At 34.0% G+C, this 20,022-nt stretch overlaps 2 protein-coding genes across 11 annotated transcripts in view; both read right to left on the reverse strand.

The window, feature by feature from the left end:
• Positions 1-2,655, reverse strand: part of LOC103281965 (maestro heat-like repeat-containing protein family member 2A) — a 110,111-nt gene extending 107,456 nt beyond the window's left edge. For 3 of the 7 annotated variants that reach the window (XR_010000096.1, XM_062959228.1, XM_062959227.1), the window contains exon 1: positions 1,744-2,651. Coding sequence is in view for 6 of the 7 variants with exons in the window: in XM_062959228.1 (XP_062815298.1) it covers positions 1,744-2,394 (651 nt within the window). In the remaining variant the exon portion in view is untranslated. Of the gene's footprint in view, positions 1-1,743 lie in introns of all 7 variants that reach the window. The other 4 variants (XM_062959226.1, XM_062959225.1, XM_062959224.1 and 1 more) reach the window with 3 other exon arrangements.
• Positions 2,656-4,247: 1,592 nt separating this feature from the next.
• Positions 4,248-20,022, reverse strand: part of LOC134293027 (tectonic-like complex member MKS1) — a 237,211-nt gene continuing 221,436 nt past the window's right edge. For 2 of the 4 annotated variants that reach the window (XM_062959233.1, XM_062959232.1), the window contains 7 exons: positions 17,815-17,857; positions 17,657-17,719; positions 15,664-15,734; positions 15,503-15,572; positions 12,241-12,565; positions 4,900-4,997; positions 4,248-4,799 (listed from right to left, as the gene is read on the reverse strand). In XM_062959233.1, the coding sequence (XP_062815303.1) occupies positions 4,409-4,799; positions 4,900-4,997; positions 12,241-12,565; positions 15,503-15,572; positions 15,664-15,734; positions 17,657-17,719; positions 17,815-17,857 (1,061 nt within the window). In that variant the 3' untranslated portion in view covers positions 4,248-4,408. The remainder of the gene's footprint in view (positions 4,800-4,899; positions 4,998-12,240; positions 12,566-15,502; positions 15,573-15,663; positions 15,735-17,656; positions 17,720-17,814; positions 17,858-20,022) is intronic. The other 2 variants (XM_062959234.1, XM_062959235.1) reach the window with 1 other exon arrangement.

Below are 20,022 nucleotides of genomic sequence, written 5' to 3' on the forward strand. Positions count from 1 at the left end.
CCCACACTCTGGGACCTGGTGCTCCTCTCCATGTCTAAGCCGAAGAGCCGGCGTTGTCCGTAGACACCTCCAAGGTCATGACTGCATGGAGCACCGTTATCTTCCCGCCGGAGCAGTACCTATTGATCTACTCACACTCTGGGGGTTGGTGCTCCTCTCCATTTCTAAGCCAAAGAGCCGGCGTTGTCCGTAGACACCTCCAAGGTCATGTGGCCACTGGCATGACTAGCTGGAGTGCCATAACCGCCCCACCGGAGCAGTACCTATTGATCTACCCACACTCTGGGACCTGGTGCTCCTCTCCATGTCTAAGCCAAAGAGCTGGCGTTGTCCATAGACACCTCCAAGGTCATGTGGCCACTGGCATGACTGCATGGAGCGCCGTTACCTTCCCACCGGAGCGGTACCTATTGATCTACTCACACTCTGGGGGTTGGTGCTCATCTCCATGTCTAAGCCCAAGAGCTGGCGTTGTCCGTAGACACCTCCAAGGTCATGTGGCCACTGGCATGACTAGCTGGAGTGCCATAACCGCCCCACCGGAGCAGTACCTATTTATCTACCCACACTCTGGGACCTGGTGCTCCTCTCCATGTCTAAGCCGAAGAGCCGGCGTTGTCCGTAGACACCTCCAAGGTCATGACTGCATGGAGCACCGTTATCTTCCCGCCGGAGCAGTACCTATTGATCTACTCACACTCTGGGGGTTGGTGCTCCTCTCCATTTCTAAGCCAAAGAGCCGGCGTTGTCCGTAGACACCTCCAAGGTCATGTGGCCACTGGCATGACTAGCTGGAGTGCCATAACCGCCCCACCGGAGCAGTACCTATTGATCTACCCACACTCTGGGACCTGGTGCTCCTCTCCATGTCTAAGCCAAAGAGCTGGCGTTGTCCATAGACACCTCCAAGGTCATGTGGCCACTGGCATGACTGCATGGAGCGCCGTTACCTTCCCACCGGAGCGGTACCTATTGATCTACTCACACTCTGGGGGTTGGTGCTCATCTCCATGTCTAAGCCCAAGAGCTGGCGTTGTCCGTAGACACCTCCAAGGTCATGTGGCCACTGGCATGACTAGCTGGAGTGCCATAACCGCCCCACCGGAGCAGTACCTATTTATCTACCCACACTCTGGGGGTTGGTGCTCATCTCCATGTCTAAGCCAAAGAGCCGGCGTTGTCCATAGACACCTCCAAGGTCATGTGGCCACTGGCATGACTGCATGGAGCACCGTTACCTTCCCACCGGAGCAGTACCTATTGATCTACCCACACTCTGGGACCTGGTGCTCCTCTCCATTTCTAAGCCAAAGAGCCGGCGTTGTCCGTAGACACCTCCAAGGTCATGACTGCATGGAGCACCGTTATCTTCCCGCTGGAGCAGTACCTATTGATCTACCCACACTCTGGGACCTGGTGCTCCTCTCCATTTCTAAGCCAAAGAGCCGGCGTTGTCCGTAGACACCTCCAAGGTCATGACTGCATGGAGCACCGTTATCTTCCCTCCGGAGCAGTACCTATTGATCTACTCACACTCTGGGGGTTGGTGCTCCTCTCCATTTCTAAGCCAAAGAGCCGGCGTTGTCCATAGACACCTCCAAGGTCATGTGGCCACTGGCATGACTGCATGGAGTGCCATAACCGCCCCACCGGAGCAGTACCTATTGATCTACCCACACTCTGGAGCGCCGTTAATATAATATATTTATTATATTCATGATGTTTGTTATGATGCGCACGTACCTTCCCCGGTTGGGGCGGAAGAGGGGGATCCGGCGCCCTCGGCACCCCGTATCCGTCCGTTTCCTCCTCTTCTTCGTGGACACGACAGACCGAGAACAGAGAGAGGGAGAGAGACCGATATGAGAGTCTGGCCCAAAGGGAGACACCCCTCGATCCCTCCCGGCAGATGGGCTCACCGACCTGCACTGGACGCCATGTCTGGGTGGAGCTCCTCTGCGGACGGAACCCCGGCAGTCGGGCCGGACGGGCTCTGTGTGACTTCACAACGTGGAAGGAACGAAGGAAGGAAGGAGAAGAAAGAGAGCCACCCGCTTCCGTCCACACTGATAACATGGATTTATTTCCGTGCAAGAGCAGCCACACAGCAGACCCCCCCTGGGACCACAGTCTCAGAGTCAATGTGTTGTCAACATTGACAGAGGTTGTGAGAAATAATAATAATAATAATAATAATAATAATAATGGGGTTGTTGTATGTATTCTGGGCTGCCTGGCCATGTCCCAGAAGCATTCTCTCCTGACGTTTCGCCCACATCTAGGGCAGGCATCCTCAGAGGTTGTGAGATATAATAATAATAATAATAATAATAATAATAATAATAATAATAATAATAATGGGGTTGTTGTATGTATTCTGGGCTGCCTGGCCATGTCCCAGAAGCATTCTCTCCTGACGTTTCGCCCACATCTAGGCCAGGCATCCTCAGAGGTTGTGAGAAATAATAATAATAATAATAATAATAATAATAATAATAATAATGGGGTTGTTGTATGTATTCTGGGCTGCCTGGCCCTGTCCCAGAAGCATTCTCTCCTGACGTTTCGCCCACATCTAGGCCAGGCATCCTCAGAGGTTGTGAGAAATAATAATAATAATAATAATAATAATAATAATAATAATAATAATGGGGTTGTTGTATGTATTCTGGGCTGTCTGGCCATGTCCCAGAAGCATTCTCTCCTGACGTTCCACCCACATCTAGGGCAGGCATCCTCAGAGGTTGTGGGAAATAATAATAATAATAATAATAATAATAATAATAAAGAAAATTGGGTTGTTGTGTGTCTTTCGGGCTGTGTGGCCATGTTCCAGAAGCATTCTCTCCTGACGTTTCGCCCACATCTAGGGCAGGCATCCCCAGAGGTTGTGAGGTAGATGGAGAAATTAAGCAAGAAAGGTTTATATATATCCGTGGAAAGTCCAGGGTGAGAGAAGAACTCTTGTCAGTTGGAGGCCAGTGTGAATACATACAACTCTATTATTATTATTATTATTATTATTATTATTAACATACAACAACCCTATTATAATTATAATTATTATTATTTCTCACAACTTCTGAGGAAGCCTGCCATAGATGTGGGCAAAACGTCAGGAGATAATGCTTCTAGAACATGGCCAGACAGTCCGGAAAACATACAACTCTATTATTATCATCATCATTATTATTATTATTATTATTATTAATATTATTATTAATATTTCTCACAACTTCTGGGGATGCCTGCCATAGATGTGGGCGAAACGTTGGGAGAGAATGCTTCTGGAACATGGCCAGACAGCCCGGAATACATACAACAACCCTATTATAATTATAATTATTTCTCGCAACCTCTGAGGATGCCTGCCATAGATGTGGGTGAAATGTCAGGAGAGAATGCTTCTAGAACATGGCCAGACAGCCTGGAATACATACAGCAACCCTATTATAATTATAATTATAATTATTATTATTTCTCAAAACCTCTGAGGATGCCTGCCATAGATGTGGGCGAAACGTCAGGAGAGAATGCTTCTGGAACATGGCCAGACAGCCTGGAATACATACAACAAACCTCTTATTATTATTATTATTATTATTATTATTATTATTATTATTTCTCACAACCTCTGGGGATGCGTGCCATAGATGTGGGCCAGACAGCCCAGAAAACATACAACAAACCTATTATAATTATAATTATTATTATTTCTCACAACCTCTGAGGATGCCTGCCATAGATGTGGGTGAAACATCAGGAGAGAATACTTCTAGAATATGGCCAGACAGCCCGGAATACATACAACAACCCTATTATTATTATTATTATTATTATTATTATTATTACTTCTCACAACCTCTGGGGATGCCTGCCATAGATGTGGGGCGGACAGCCCAGAAAACATACAACAACCCTATTATTATTATTATTATTATTATTATTATTATTATTTCTCACAACCTCTGGGGATGCCTGCCATAGATGTGGGCCAGACAGCCCAGAAAACATACAACAACCCTATTATTATTATTATTATTATTATTATTATTATTATTATTATTATTATTACTTCTCACAACTTCTGGGGATGCCTGCCATAGATGTGGGCCAGACAGCCCAGAAAACATACAACAACCCTATTATTATTATTATTATTATTATTATTATTATTATTTCTCACAACTTCTGGGGATGCCTGCCATAGATGTGGGCCAGACAGCCCAGAAAACATACAACAACCCTATTATTATTATTATTATTATTATTATTATTATTTCTCACAACCTCTGGGGATGCCTGCCATAGATGTGGGCCAGACAGCCCAGAAAACATACAACAACCCTATTATTATTATTATTATTATTATTATTATTATTATTATTATTATTATTATTATTACTTCTCACAACCTCTGGGGATGCCTGCCATAGATGTGGGCAAGACAGCCCAGAAAACATACAACAACTCTATTATTATTATTATTATTATTATTATTATTATTATTATTATTATTATTATTTCTCACAACTTCTGACAGCCCGGAATACATCCCACGTCCCAGTCTCGGAGTCTTTGTGGACGTCTCGCTGTGAACCTGGAAACAGTCTCTTCCTGTTCTTGTTGTTGTTGTTGTTGATGCTTTCCAGAGTCCTTTGCAAGGAGGCCCATCGTCCCCGGTCAGGAGTCTCCTCGGCCCACGTGGGCCGGGGAAGGAGAAGGCTGTGGCCGGATCAGGTCCTGGGGGAGGCTCACCCGGGCCTCTTGCATCCTCCGCCGGGCCCTCTGGAAGGCCTCTGCAAAGGAAGGAGATGGATGGGTGAAGCCGGAGCCCAAGGGAGACCCCAGGGAAGGGAAGGGGGTGGTCCGGATGGCCTTTGGGGGTCCCTCACTTACCCAGGACGCCGTAGAGGGAGCCCTGTGGCCCCCGACCGCCCAGCCGGTCCAGGACGCTCTGCATGCGCTTCCTCATCGAGGACGAGTCCAGGAAGGCCCTGCAAAGCCACACAACAAGGCACAGAGTTAATAATAACAATAAGAAGAAAATTGCACAGACAGACTACAAACAGAGGCACAACTACGTGGCCCAAAGGATCCATTGGAACCTATGCCTCAAGGACCACCTCCCAGCAGCAAAGAACTGGTGGGATCACAAACTAGCTAGGGTGAACTATAATAATACAATCTATATATATAAAAGAGTGATGGCATCACGGCGACGCACAAAACAACAAAACGACAGGCCCCCCAACCTCGAAATTTGACAACACAACCCATCATCCACGCCTCTAGGTTGATACAACAAAAAGAAAAGAAAAATAAAGTCCTAATTAGAGAGAGAGAGAGGAATAATTGCTTTTATCCAATTGCTGCCAGTTAGAAGGCTAAGCTCCGCTCACTTGGTCTCCTAGCTTACGTACTTACCTCATAGCCTAGGACTTACCTCATGTACTTTACTCTGAGGTAAATTATGAGGTAAGTACATAAGCTGTGAGGTTTACTTCAGAGTCATTCTATTATTATAGTTACTATTATATTATTATAGTTCACCCTAGCTGGTCCTTACCACATAGGTCATAGTTTAGGTACTTACCTCAGAGATAGCAAAGCTGATAGTTTACCTCATAGCTTATGTACTTACCTCATAGTTTACCTCAGAGTCATTATAGATATTGCTTATCATAGCCTTGGACTTACCTCATAGTTTACTTCAGAGTCATTATAGATATTGCTTATCATAGCCTTGGACTTACCTCATAGTTTACTTCAGAGTCATTCTTTTATTATAGTTACTATTATATTATTATAGTTCACCCTAGCTGGTCCTTACCACATAGGTCATAGTTTAGGTACTTACCTCATAGTTTAGGTACTTACCTATGAGGTATAATAACTATAGGGTAAGAACATGAGGTAAGTCCTAGGCTATGAGGTAAGTACAAAAACGATGAACTATGTGGTAAGTACATAAGCTGTGAGGTAAACTAGGAGGTATAATAACTATAGGGTAAGAACATGAGGTAAGTCCTAGGCTATGAGGTAAGTACAAAAACGATGAACTATGTGGTAAGTACATAAGCTGTGAGGTAAACTAGGAGGTATAATAACTATAGGGTAAGAACATGAGGTAAGTCCTAGGCTATGAGGTAAGTACCTAAACTATGACCCATGTGGTAAGTACCAGCTAGGGTGAACTATAATAAAATAATAGTAACTATAATAATAGAATGACTCTGAGGGAAACTCTGAGGTAAGTCCAAGGCTATGATAAGCAATATCTATAATGACTCTGAGGTAAACTATGAGGTAAGTACATAAGCTATGAGGTAAACTATGAGGTATAATAACTACAGTAGAGTCTCACTTATCCAAGCTAAACGGGCCGACAGAAGCTTGGATAAGCGAATATCTTGGATAATAAGGAGAGATTAAGGAAAAGCCTATTAAACATCCAATTAGGTTATGATTTTACAAATTCAGCACCAAAACATCATGTTTTACAACAAGTTTGACAGAAAAAGTAGTTCAATACGCAGTAATGCTACATAGTAATTACTGTATTTACGAATTTAGCACCAAAATATCACAATGTATTGAAAACATTGACTACAAAAACTACTATCTATATATATAAAATGATAAAGTTGTTTGCGCAGTGACTATAACAACAAAACTAAACATCCCAGAAATACAAAATTTGGCAACACAATGCAAAAGGCCTGCCTCCAGGTTACAACAACACAACCACACCACAAAACCACAATCCAGACCCACAAAACTCACAACAACGCATCATGCGATAACAACACAACTAAACGCCCCAGAAATACAAAACTTGGCAACACAATGCAAAAGCCTTGCCTCCCAGTTGTAACAACACAACCACACCACAAAACCACACAGGACCCACAAAACTCACAACAACGCATTGTGACTATAACAACACAACAAACGCCCCAGAAATACAAAACTTGGCAACACAACGCAAAAGCCTTCCCTCCAGGTTGTAACAACACAACCACACCACAAAACCACACAGGACCCACAAAACTCACAACAACGCATTGTGACTATAACAACACAACAAACGCCCCAGAAATACAAAACTTGGCAACACAACGCAAAAGCCTTCCCTCCAGGTTGTAACAACACAACCACACCACAAAACCACACAGGACCCATAAAACTCACAACAACGCATTGTGACTATAACAACACAATTAAACGCCCCAGAAATACAAAACTTGGCAACACAATACAAAAGCCTTCCCTCCAGGTTGTAACAACACAACCACACCACAAAACCACAATCCGGACCCATAAAACTCACAACAACGCATCGTGACTATAACAACACAACAAACGCCCCAGAAATACAAAACTTGGCACACAATTAAACGACCCAGAAATATAAAACATAACAACACAACGCAAAAGCCTTGCCTCCCGGTTGTAACAACACAACCACAGCACAAAACCACAATCTGGACCCACAAAACTCACAACAATGCATCGTGACTATAGCAACACAACTAAACGCCCCAGTAATACGAAACTTGACAACACAACACAAAAGCCTTTTCTCCCGGTTGTAACAACACAACTACACCACAAAACCACAATCCGGACCCACAAAACTCACAACAACGCATTGTGACTATAACAAATACCAAATTTGACAACACAACTCATCCACCTCCCCAATCCCTACATTCACACTTGGCCTCCAAAAAACAATTACAATAATAACAATGACAACAACAACAACAATAAGAATCAACACCATCACAGGCAAGAAACAGCCAGGCACTGAGGCTGAGAGGCCAGTCAGTGCTACACTGGGCCTCCAAAAAACAATACAGGAGCATCTAACTTATCCAACCTTCATGACCACAACAACAACAACAATAATAAACACCTACACAGGCAAAACAACAAAAAGACTATTGTACCACAATAAAAATATAAACCGCACTCAGCAGAATCAGACATTACAACTAACAACAAACCAAAGACAACAGGGATCTCAAGCAATTATCAATCAACACAAAAATGGAAGAAGGAAACAGACTTCAAATACTGCTACTAATGTGAGTATAAAGAAGGTGGAGGTCACAGCATCAATACAACCTCATGTAGACTGACCAACACCACCAGACTCAGACACAGCAACGCGTGGCCGGGCACAGCTAGTTACTATATAAAAAAACTACCATATAGTTATTATACCTATTAGTTTACCTCATAGCTTATGTATTTACCTCATAGTTTACCTCAGAGTCATTATAGATAGATAGTGCTTATCATAGCCTTGGACTTACCTCATAGTTTACTTCAGAGTCATTCTATTATTATAGTTACTATTGTATTATTATAGTTCACCCTAGCTGGTCCTTACCACATAGGTCATAGTTTAATTATTATTACACAGCTTACTTACCAAGAGCATAGCTTACGTACTTACCTCATAGCCTAGGACTTACCTCATGTACTTTACTCTGAGGTAAACTATGAGGTAAGTACATAAGCTGTGAGGTAAACTATGAGGTATAATAACTATATATGGTAAGTACATGAGGTAAGTACACTATCAGGTAAGTCCTATCTATAATGACTATATGGTAAGTACATGAGGTAAGTACAAAAACGATGAACTATGAGGTAAGTACATAAGTACATATGAGGTAAGTACATATGTGAGGTAAACTGTCAGCTTTGCTATCTCTGAGGTAAGTACAGTAGAGTCTCACTTATCCAACATAAACGGGCCAGCAGAATGTTGGATAAGTGAATATGTTGGATAATAAGGGGGGATTAAGAAAACGCCTATTAAGCGTCAAATTAGGTGATGATTTTACAAATGAAGCACCAAAACATCAGGTTAGACAAAAAATTTGACAGAAAAAGTAGTTCAATAGGCAGTAATGTTATGTAGTAATGACTGTATTTACGAATTTAGCACCAAAATATCAGGATATATTGAAAACATGGACTACAAAAATGCGTTGGATAATCCAGAACATTGGATAAGCGAGTGTTGGATAAGTGAGACTCTACTGTATTACATTATTACAGTATTATTATTACATTATTATTACTATTACATTATCGTTGTTATTACATTATTATTACTATTACATTATTACTATTACATCATTATTATTGCATCATTATTACAATATTATTATTATTACATTATCACTATTATTATCACTATTATTATTACTATTACATTAGTACAGTATTATTGTTATATTATTATTACTATTACATTATTACTATTACATTACTACTATTACATCATCATTATTATTGCATCATTATTACAATATTATTATTATTACATTATCACTATTATTATCACTATTATTATTACTATTACATTAGTACAGTATTATTATTATATTATTATTACTATTACATTATTACTATTACATTACTACTATTACATCATCATTATTATTGCATCATTATTACAATATTATTATTATTATTATATTATCACTATTATTATTACATTATTACAGTATTATTATTACATTATTATTACTATTACATTATTACAGTATTATTATTACATTATTATTACTATTACATTATTACAGTATTATTACATTATTATTATTATTACATTATTACAGTATTATTATTACATTATTATTACTATTACATTATTACTATTACATCATCACTGTTATTGCATCATTATTACATTATCACTATTATTATTACATTATTACAGTATTATTATTACATTATTATTACTATTACATTATTACAGTATTATTATTACTATTACATTATTACTATTACATCATCACTGTTATTGCATCATTATTACATTATCACTATTATTATTACATTATTACAGTATTATTATATTATTATTATTACATCATCATCATTATTATTGCATTGTTATTATTACATTATTATTACTACATTAGTATTACATTATTATTATTATTATTATTATTATTATTATTATTATTATTATTATTATTATTATTATTCTCATCCTAGAAGAAGATTCCCCGTGTGGTCCCCCCGGCCGTCCTGATGACGGGGCCCCCAATAATTATTAATTATCAAAGTTATTATTCCATCATCATCATTATTGCATCATTATTACATTATTTTTATTATAACATTATCACTATTATTACTACATTATTTTTATTATCAGTATTATTATTGCATTGTTATTATTCCATCATCATCATTATTGCATCATTATTACATTATTTTTATTATAACATTATCACTATTATTACTACATTATTTTTATTATCAGTATTATTATTGCATTGTTATTATTCCATCATCATCATTATTGCATCATTATTACATTATTTTTATTATAACATTATCACTATTATTACTACATTATTTTTATTATCAGTATTATTATTGCATTGTTATTATTCCATCATCATCATTATTGCATCATTATTACATTATTTTTATTATAACATTATCATTATTATTATTACATTATTATTATTATTACATTATTACAGTATTATATTATTATTACTATTACATTATTATTATTACATCATCATCATTATTATTGCATCATTATTACATTATATTATCATTATTATTATTATTACATCATCATTATTATTATTGCATCGTTATTATTACATTATTATTATTATTATTACATTATTACAGTATTATATTATTATTACTATTACATTATTATTATTACATCATCATCATTATTATTGCATCATTATTACATTATATTATCATTATTATTATTATTACATCATCATTATTATTATTGCATCATTATTACATTATTATTATTACTATTACATTATTATTATTACATCATCATCATTATTATTGCATCATTATTACATTATATTATCATTATTATTATTATTACATCATCATTATTATTATTGCATCGTTATTATTACATTATTATTATTATTACATTATTACAGTATTATATTATTATTACTATTACATTATTATTATTACATCATCATCATTATTATTGCATCATTATTACATTATATTATCATTATTATTATTATTACATCATCATTATTATTATTGCATCGTTATTATTACATTATTATTATTATTATTACATTATTACAGTATTATATTATTATTACTATTACATTATTATTATTACATCATCATCATTATTATTGCATCATTATTACATTATATTATCATTATTATTATTATTATTACATCATCATTATTATTATTGCATCGTTATTATTACATTATTATTATTATTACATTATTACTGTATTATATTATTATTACTATTACATTATTATTATTACATCATCATCATTATTATTGCATCATTATTACATTATTATATTATCATTATTATTATTATTACATCATCATTATTATTATTGCATCGTTATTATTACATTATTATTATTATTATTACATTATTACAGTATTATATTATTATTACTATTACATTATTATTACATCATCATCATTATTATTGCATCATTATTACATTATATTATCATTATTATTATTATTACATCATCATTATTATTATTGCATCGTTATTATTACATTATTATTATTATTATTACATTATTACAGTATTATATTATTATTACTATTACATTATTATTATTACATCATCATCATTATTATTGCATCATTATTACATTATTATTATATTACCATTATTATTATTATGACATCATCATTATTATTATTGCATCGTTATTATTACATTATTATTATTACTATTACATTATTATTATTACATCATCATCATTATTATTGCATCCTTATTACATTATATTATCATTATTATTATTATTACATCATCATTATTATTATTGCATCGTTATTATTACATTATTATTATTATTACATTATTACAGTATTATATTATTATTACTATTACATTATTATTATTACATCATCATCATTATTATTGCATCCTTATTACATTATATTATCATTATTATTATTATTACATCATCATTATTATTATTGCATCGTTATTATTACATTATTATTATTATTATTATCATTATTATTCTCATCCTAGAAGAAGATTCCCCGTGTGGTCCCCCCGGCCGTCCTGATGACGGGGGCCCTGGGGACCCCTCCACCTCCGGACCAGGACCCCCCCCCTCCCCGTGGCGCCTGCCCCAGAGGGTCCCCCCCCCCCAGGTCTGCCCCCCGTCCCCGTCCCCGTCCCCCCCCCCCCCAGTGGGGGCTCACTTGGACTGCTGGAGGCAGTGGAGGCGGAAGCTGACGGTGCCCGTGGTCTTGGTGCGGAACCCGAATCGGCTGAGCCGGTCTCCCTGGAAGGTGGGGGGCAGGCGGGCGTAGGCCGGGTCCTCCAGCTCCGGGGAGCCCCCCACAAAGAAGCGCTGCAGCTCCGCCCAGGGACCCAGCTCCAGGGGGCGCCACGTGGGGGCTCTCACGGTGTGGGGTCCTGGGGTGGCCGGCAAAGCCACGAAGCCGTAGCCCTCGACCCGGGAGCGCTGCCACAGGTCCAAGGAGAACACCTCGAAGTACAGCACCGGCCACCCCGGAAGCCCCCCTGCCAGACACAAGGATTGGTCTATTGCAATACCTATTGCTATCATACTTTACTTGGCTATCATCATCATCATCATCATATAATGTTATAATTTATTGTATTATTATTAATATTAACAATAATAACACATTATTATTATTATGCTTTGGCGTCTCCACCCAACACCTTATTATTATTATTATTATTATTATTATTATTATTATTATTATTATTATTATATTTCAATACTTATTGCTATTATACTTTACTTGGCTATCATCATCATCATCATCATCATATAATGTTATAATTTATTATATTATTATTAATATTAACAATAATAACACATTATTATTATTATGCTTTGGAGTCTCCACCCAACACCTTATTATTATTATTATTATTATTATTTTTCAATACTTATTGCTATTATACTTTACTTGGCTATCATCATCATCATCATCATCATGATATAATGTTATGATTTATTATATTATTATTAATATTAACAATAACAACATATTATTATTATATTTCAATACTTATTGCTATTATACTTTACTTGGCTATCATCATCATCATCATCATGATATAATGTTATGACTTATTATATTATTATTAATATTAACAATAACAACATATTATTATTATATTTCAATACTTATTGCTATTATACTTTACTTGGCTATCATCATCATCATCATCATCATGATATAATGTTATGATTTATTATATTATTATTAATATTAACAATAACAACATATTATTATTATATTTCAATACTTATTGCTATTATACTTTACTTGGCTATCATCATCATCATCATCATGATATAATGTTATGACTTATTATATTATTATTAATATTAACAATAACAACATATTATTATTATATTTCAATACTTATTGCTATTATACTTTACTTGGCTATCATCATCATCATCATCATGATATAATGTTATGACTTATTATATTATTATTAATATTAACAATAACAACGTATTATTATTATATTTCAATACTTATTGCTATTATACTTTACTTTGCTATCATCATCATCATCATCATGATATAATGTTATGATTTAATATATTATTATTAATATTAACAATAACATCATATTATTATTATATTTCAATACTTATTGCTATTATACTTTGCTATTATCATCATCATAATATGTTATAATTTAGTATATTATTATTAACAATAATAACATATTATTATTATGCTTTGGCATCTCCACCCAACATCTTATTACATTATTATTATTATTATTATTATTATTATTATTATATTTCAATACTTATTGCTATTATACTTTACTTGGCTATCATCATCATCATCATCAACATCATCATATAATGTTATAATTTATTATATTATTATTAATATTAACAATAATAACACATTATTATTATTATGCTTTGGCATCTCCACCCAACACCTTATTACATTATTATTATTATTATTATTATTATTATTATTATATTTCAATACTTATTGCTATTATACTTTACTTGGCTATCATCATCATCATCATCAACATCATCATATAATGTTATAATTTATTATATTATTATTAATATTAACAATAATAACACATTATTATTATTATGCTTTGGAGTCTCCACCCAACACCTTATTATTATTATTATTATTATTATTATTATTATTATTATTATTATTATTATTATTATTATATTTCAATACTTATTGCTATTATACTTTACTTTGCTATTATCATCATCATAATATGTTATAATTTAGTATATTATTATTAATATTATCAAAAATAACATATTATTTCAATACTTATTGCTATTATACTTTACTTGGCTATCATCATCATCATGATATAATGTTATGATTTAATATATTATTAATATTAACAATAACAACATATTATTATTATATTTCAATACTTATTGCTATTATACTTTACTTGGCTATCATCATCATCATCATCATCATCATATAATGTTATAATTTATTATATTATTATTAATATTAACAATAATAACACATTATTATTATTATGCTTTGGAGTCTCCACCCAACACCTTATTATTATTATTATTATTATTATTATTATTATTATTATTATTATTATTATTATTATATTTCAATACTTATTGCTATTATACTTTACTTTGCTATTATCATCATCATAATATGTTATAATTTAGTATATTATTATTAATATTATCAAAAATAACATATTATTTCAATACTTATTGCTATTATACTTTACTTGGCTATCATCATCACCATCATCATGATATAATGTTACAGTTTATTATATTATTATTAATATTAACAATAATATATTATTATTATATTGCAATACTTATTGCTATTATACGTTACTTTGCTATTATCACCATCATCATGATATAAGGTTATAATTTATTATATTATTAATATTAACAATAACAACATATTATTATTATATTTCAATACTTATTGCTATTATACTTTACTTGGCTATCATCATCATCATCATCATGATATAATGTTATGATTTAATATATTATTAATATTAACAATAACAACATATTATTATTATATTTCAATACTTATTGCTATTATACTTTACTTTGCTATCATCATCATCAACATCATCATCATCATATTATTATTATTATTATTATTATTATTATTATTATGCTTTGGCGTCTCCACCCAACACCTTATTACATTATTATTATTATTATTATTATATTTCAATACTTATTGCTATTATACTTTACTTTGCTATCATCATCATCAACATCATCATCATCATATTATTATTATTATTATTATTATGCTTTGGCGTCTCCACCCAACACCTTATTACAAAATCATGTGATATGAAATATGACTGTGTGATGTATTTTCGGATGATGCGAAAATATTATTATTATTATTATTATTATTATTATTATTGATTGTTATTATTATTATTGTGACTCACCTTCGGCCTCTTCCTCTTGGCTGCAGAAGACTTCCAGGGTGAACGGGAAGGAGAAAAAGGCCACCCGCTCCTGGGGAGAAAAGGGAGACGCACCAGTCAGAAAGAATTACATTATTATTATTATTATTATTGTTATTATTATTATTATTTTCCCAACCTACCCATCCGCAGGTCTTGGTGGCGCAGGTCTGGGACACTCCGGAGAGCGGCTGCGAAGGCGGGCAGGACCAGCCTAAAAGGGAAGAAGCCATGGAGAGCCGGAAGGCACAACCCAATCCCTCCCGACAGATGGCCACACAGCCAGAGATACACACAAGCCTGCAGGTATGAGGCAGAGGCAGAGGAAATAGCATAGAATCCTATTGGGAGTTGGAAGGGACCCCCAAAGGCCATCCACTCTTACCCTTTCCTGCCAAGGAGGAGGAGAGAATGACTCTATTATTATTATTATTATTATTATTATTATTATTAATATTATTATTATTATTATTATATTATCATAATTATTATATTCCTACAGTTGGAAGGGATCCCAAGGGCCATCCAGTCCAATATTATTATTATCACTGTTATCATCATCATCATCATCATCATCATTATATTCCTACAGTTGGAACCCAAGGGCTATCCAATCGATTATTATTATTATTATTGTTATTATCATTATCATTATTATATTCCTATAGTTGGAAGGGACCCCAAGGGCCATCCAGTCCATCATTATTATTATTATTACTATTATTATTATCATTATTTGAGTTGGAAGGGATCCCAAAGGCCATCCAGTCCATTATTATTATTATTATCATTATCATTATTATATTCCTATAGTTGGAAGGGACCCCAAGGGCCATCCAGTCCATTATTATTATTATTATTACTATTATTATCATTATTATTAGAGTTGGAAGGCACCCCAAGGGCCATCCAGTCCATTATTATTATTATTATTATTATTATTATTATTATTATTATTATTGTTATCATTAGCATTATTATTAGAGTTGGAAGGGATCCTAAGGGCCATCCAGTCCAATATTATTATTATTATCATTATTATTAGAGTTGGAAGGGACCCCAAGGGCCATCCAGTCCATTATTATTATTATTATTATTATTACTATTATCATTATTATTAGAGCTGGAAGGGACCCCAAGGGCCATCCAGTCCATCATCATCATTATTATTATATTATTATCATCATCATTATTATAATTAGAGTTGGAAGGGACCCCCAAAGGCCATCCAGTCCATTATTATTATTATTATTATTATCATTATCATTATCATTATTATTTGAGTTGGAAGGGACCCCAAAGGCCATCCAGACCATCATCATCATCATTATTATTATTATCATTATTATTAGAGTTGGAAGAGATCCCAAGGGCCATCTAGTCCATTATTATTATTATTATTATTATTATTACTACTACTATTATTATTATCATTATTATTTGAGTTGGAAGGGACCCCAAAGGCCATCCAGTCCATTATTATTATTATTATTATTATTATTATCATCATCATTATCATTATATTCCTAGAGTTGAAAGGGACCCCCAAAGGCCATCCAGTCCAACCTCCTTCTAACACAAAGTTAGATAGAATTTTATTATTATTATTATTATTATTATTAGAGTTGGAAGGGACCCCAAGGGTCATCCAGTCCATTGTTGTTGTTGTTGTTGTTGTTGTTATTACATCATTATAAGGGACCCCCAAAGGCCATCCAGTCCAACCTCCTTCTAACGCAAAGGAAGATAGAATTTTATTATTATTATTATTATTATTATTATTATTATTATTATTAGAGTTGGAAGGGACCCCAAGGGTCATCCAGTCCATTGTTGTTGTTGTTATTATTACATCATTATAAGGGACCCCCAAAGGCCATCCAGTCCAACCTCCTTCCACCACGAAGATAGGATGATGATTATTATTGTTGTTGTTGTTGTTGTTGTTATTATTATTAGTAGTAGTATTATTTTCCTAGAGTTGGAAGGAACCCCCAAAGGCCATCTAGTCCAACCTCCTTCTAACACAAAGGAAGATAGAATTATATTATTATTATTATTATTATTATTATTATTATTATTCACATAATAGGGTTGGAAGAGACCCCAAACGGCCCCCCGGGCGCCTCCACTCACCGCTGGGCAGCTCCAGGAAGAAGTGGACGTAGAGGTGGTCGTATTCGTAGCCGTGGGCCGAAACTGGGGGAGACAAGAAGGCGGTCAAGCCCCCCGATTGCGCGACCGGGACCCCCTTTTCTCCTTGGCATCAGGGGGGCAAGAGGACCCGCGCTTACCAATCTCGCCATTCACAACCAGACGGAGAGCGCCAGGAACCGTCTGCGAGGGGAAGAGGCAACAACAATTATTATTATCATCATCATCATCATCATCATCATCATCATCATCATCATCATCATCAGGGACCTCTAAAGCCATCCAGCCCAGCTCCCACCAAATGGGAAGAAAGAATTACTACTATAGTATTATGCATTAATATTTATTATTATTATTATTATTATTATTATTATTATTATTATTATTATAAGAGTCAGAAGGGTAAAGAAGAGTCTAAAGGTCATCCAGTCCAGCTCCCACCATAAAGGAAGAAAGAATTACTACTATATTATTATGCATTAATATTTTTACTATTATTTATTATTATTATTATTATCAGTCAGAAGGGACCTCTAAAGGCCATCCAGTCCAGCTCCCGCCATATAGGAAGACAGAATTACTACTATATTATTATCCATTTATTATTATTATTATTATTATTATTATTATTATTATTATTATTATTATTATCAGTCAGAAGGGACCTCTCAAGGCCATCCAGTCCAGCTCCCACCATATAGGAAGACAGAATTACTACTATAGTATTATCCATTAACAATAATAATAATAATAATTATCAGTCAGGGACCTCTCAAGGCTATCCATTCCAGCTCCCGCCATATAGGAAGACAGAATTACTACTATATTATTATCCATTAACAATAATAATAATAATAATTATCAGTCAGGGACCTCTCAAGGCTATCCATTCCAGCTCCCACCATATAGGAAGACAGAATTACTACTATATTATTATCCATTAATATTTTTACTATTATTATTATTATCATAATAGTCAGAAGGGACCTCTAAAGGCTATCCAGTCCAGCCTTCTGCCACATAGGAAGACAGAATTACTACTATATTATTATCCATTTATAATAATTATTATTATTATAAATGGATAATAATATAGTCCCTTCTGAATTATTATTATTATTATTAGTATTATCAGTCAGGGACCTCTCAAGGCTATCCAGTCCAGCCTTCTGCCACATAGGAAGACAGAATTACTACTATATTATTATCCATTGATAATAATAATAATAATTATTATTATTATTATAAATGGATAATAATATAGTCCCTTCTGAATTATTATTATTATTATTAGTATTATCAGTCAGGGACCTCTCAAGGCTATCCAGTCCAGCCTTCTGCCACATAGGAAGACAGAATTACTACTATATTATTATCCATTTATAATTATTATTATTATTATAAATGGATAATAATATAGTCCCTTCTGAATTATTATTATTATTATTAGTATTATCAGTCAGGGACCTCTCAAGGCTATCCAGTCCAGCCTTCTGCCACATAGGAAGACAGAATTACTACTATATTATTATCCATTTATAATTATTATTATTATTATAAATGGATAATAATATAGTCCCTTCTGAATTATTATTATTATTATTAGTATTATCAGTCAGGGACCTCTCAAGGCTATCCAGTCCAGCCTTCTGCCACATAGGAAGACAGAATTACTACTATATTATTATCCATTTATAATTATTATTATTATTATAAATGGATAATAATATAGTCCCTTCTGAATTATTATTATTATTATTAGTATTATCAGTCAGGGACCTCTCAAGGCTATCCAGTCCAGCCTTCTGCCACATAGGAAGACAGAATTACTACTATATTATTATCCATTTATAATTATTATTATTATTATAAATGGATAATAATATAGTCCCTTCTGAATTATTATTATTATTATTAGTATTATCAGTCAGGGACCTCTCAAGGCTATCCAGTCCAGCCTTCTGCCACATAGGAAGACAGAATTACTACTATATTATTATCCATTTATAATTATTATTATTATTATAAATGGATAATAATATAGTCCCTTCTGAATTATTATTATTATTATTAGTATTATCAGTCAGGGACCTCTCAAGGCTATCCAGTCCAGCCTTCTGCCACATAGGAAGACAGAATTACTACTATATTATTATCCATTTATAATTATTATTATTATTATAAATGGATAATAATATAGTCCCTTCTGAATTATTATTATTATTATTAGTATTATCAGTCAGGGACCTCTCAAGGCTATCCAGTCCAGCCTTCTGCCACATAGGAAGACAGAATTACTACTATATTATTATCCATTGATAATAATAATAATTATTATTATTATTATT

The sequence above is a fragment of the Anolis carolinensis genome, unplaced genomic scaffold (assembly GCF_035594765.1).
Source record: "Anolis carolinensis isolate JA03-04 unplaced genomic scaffold, rAnoCar3.1.pri scaffold_7, whole genome shotgun sequence".
Taxonomy (NCBI): domain Eukaryota; kingdom Metazoa; phylum Chordata; class Lepidosauria; order Squamata; family Dactyloidae; genus Anolis; species Anolis carolinensis.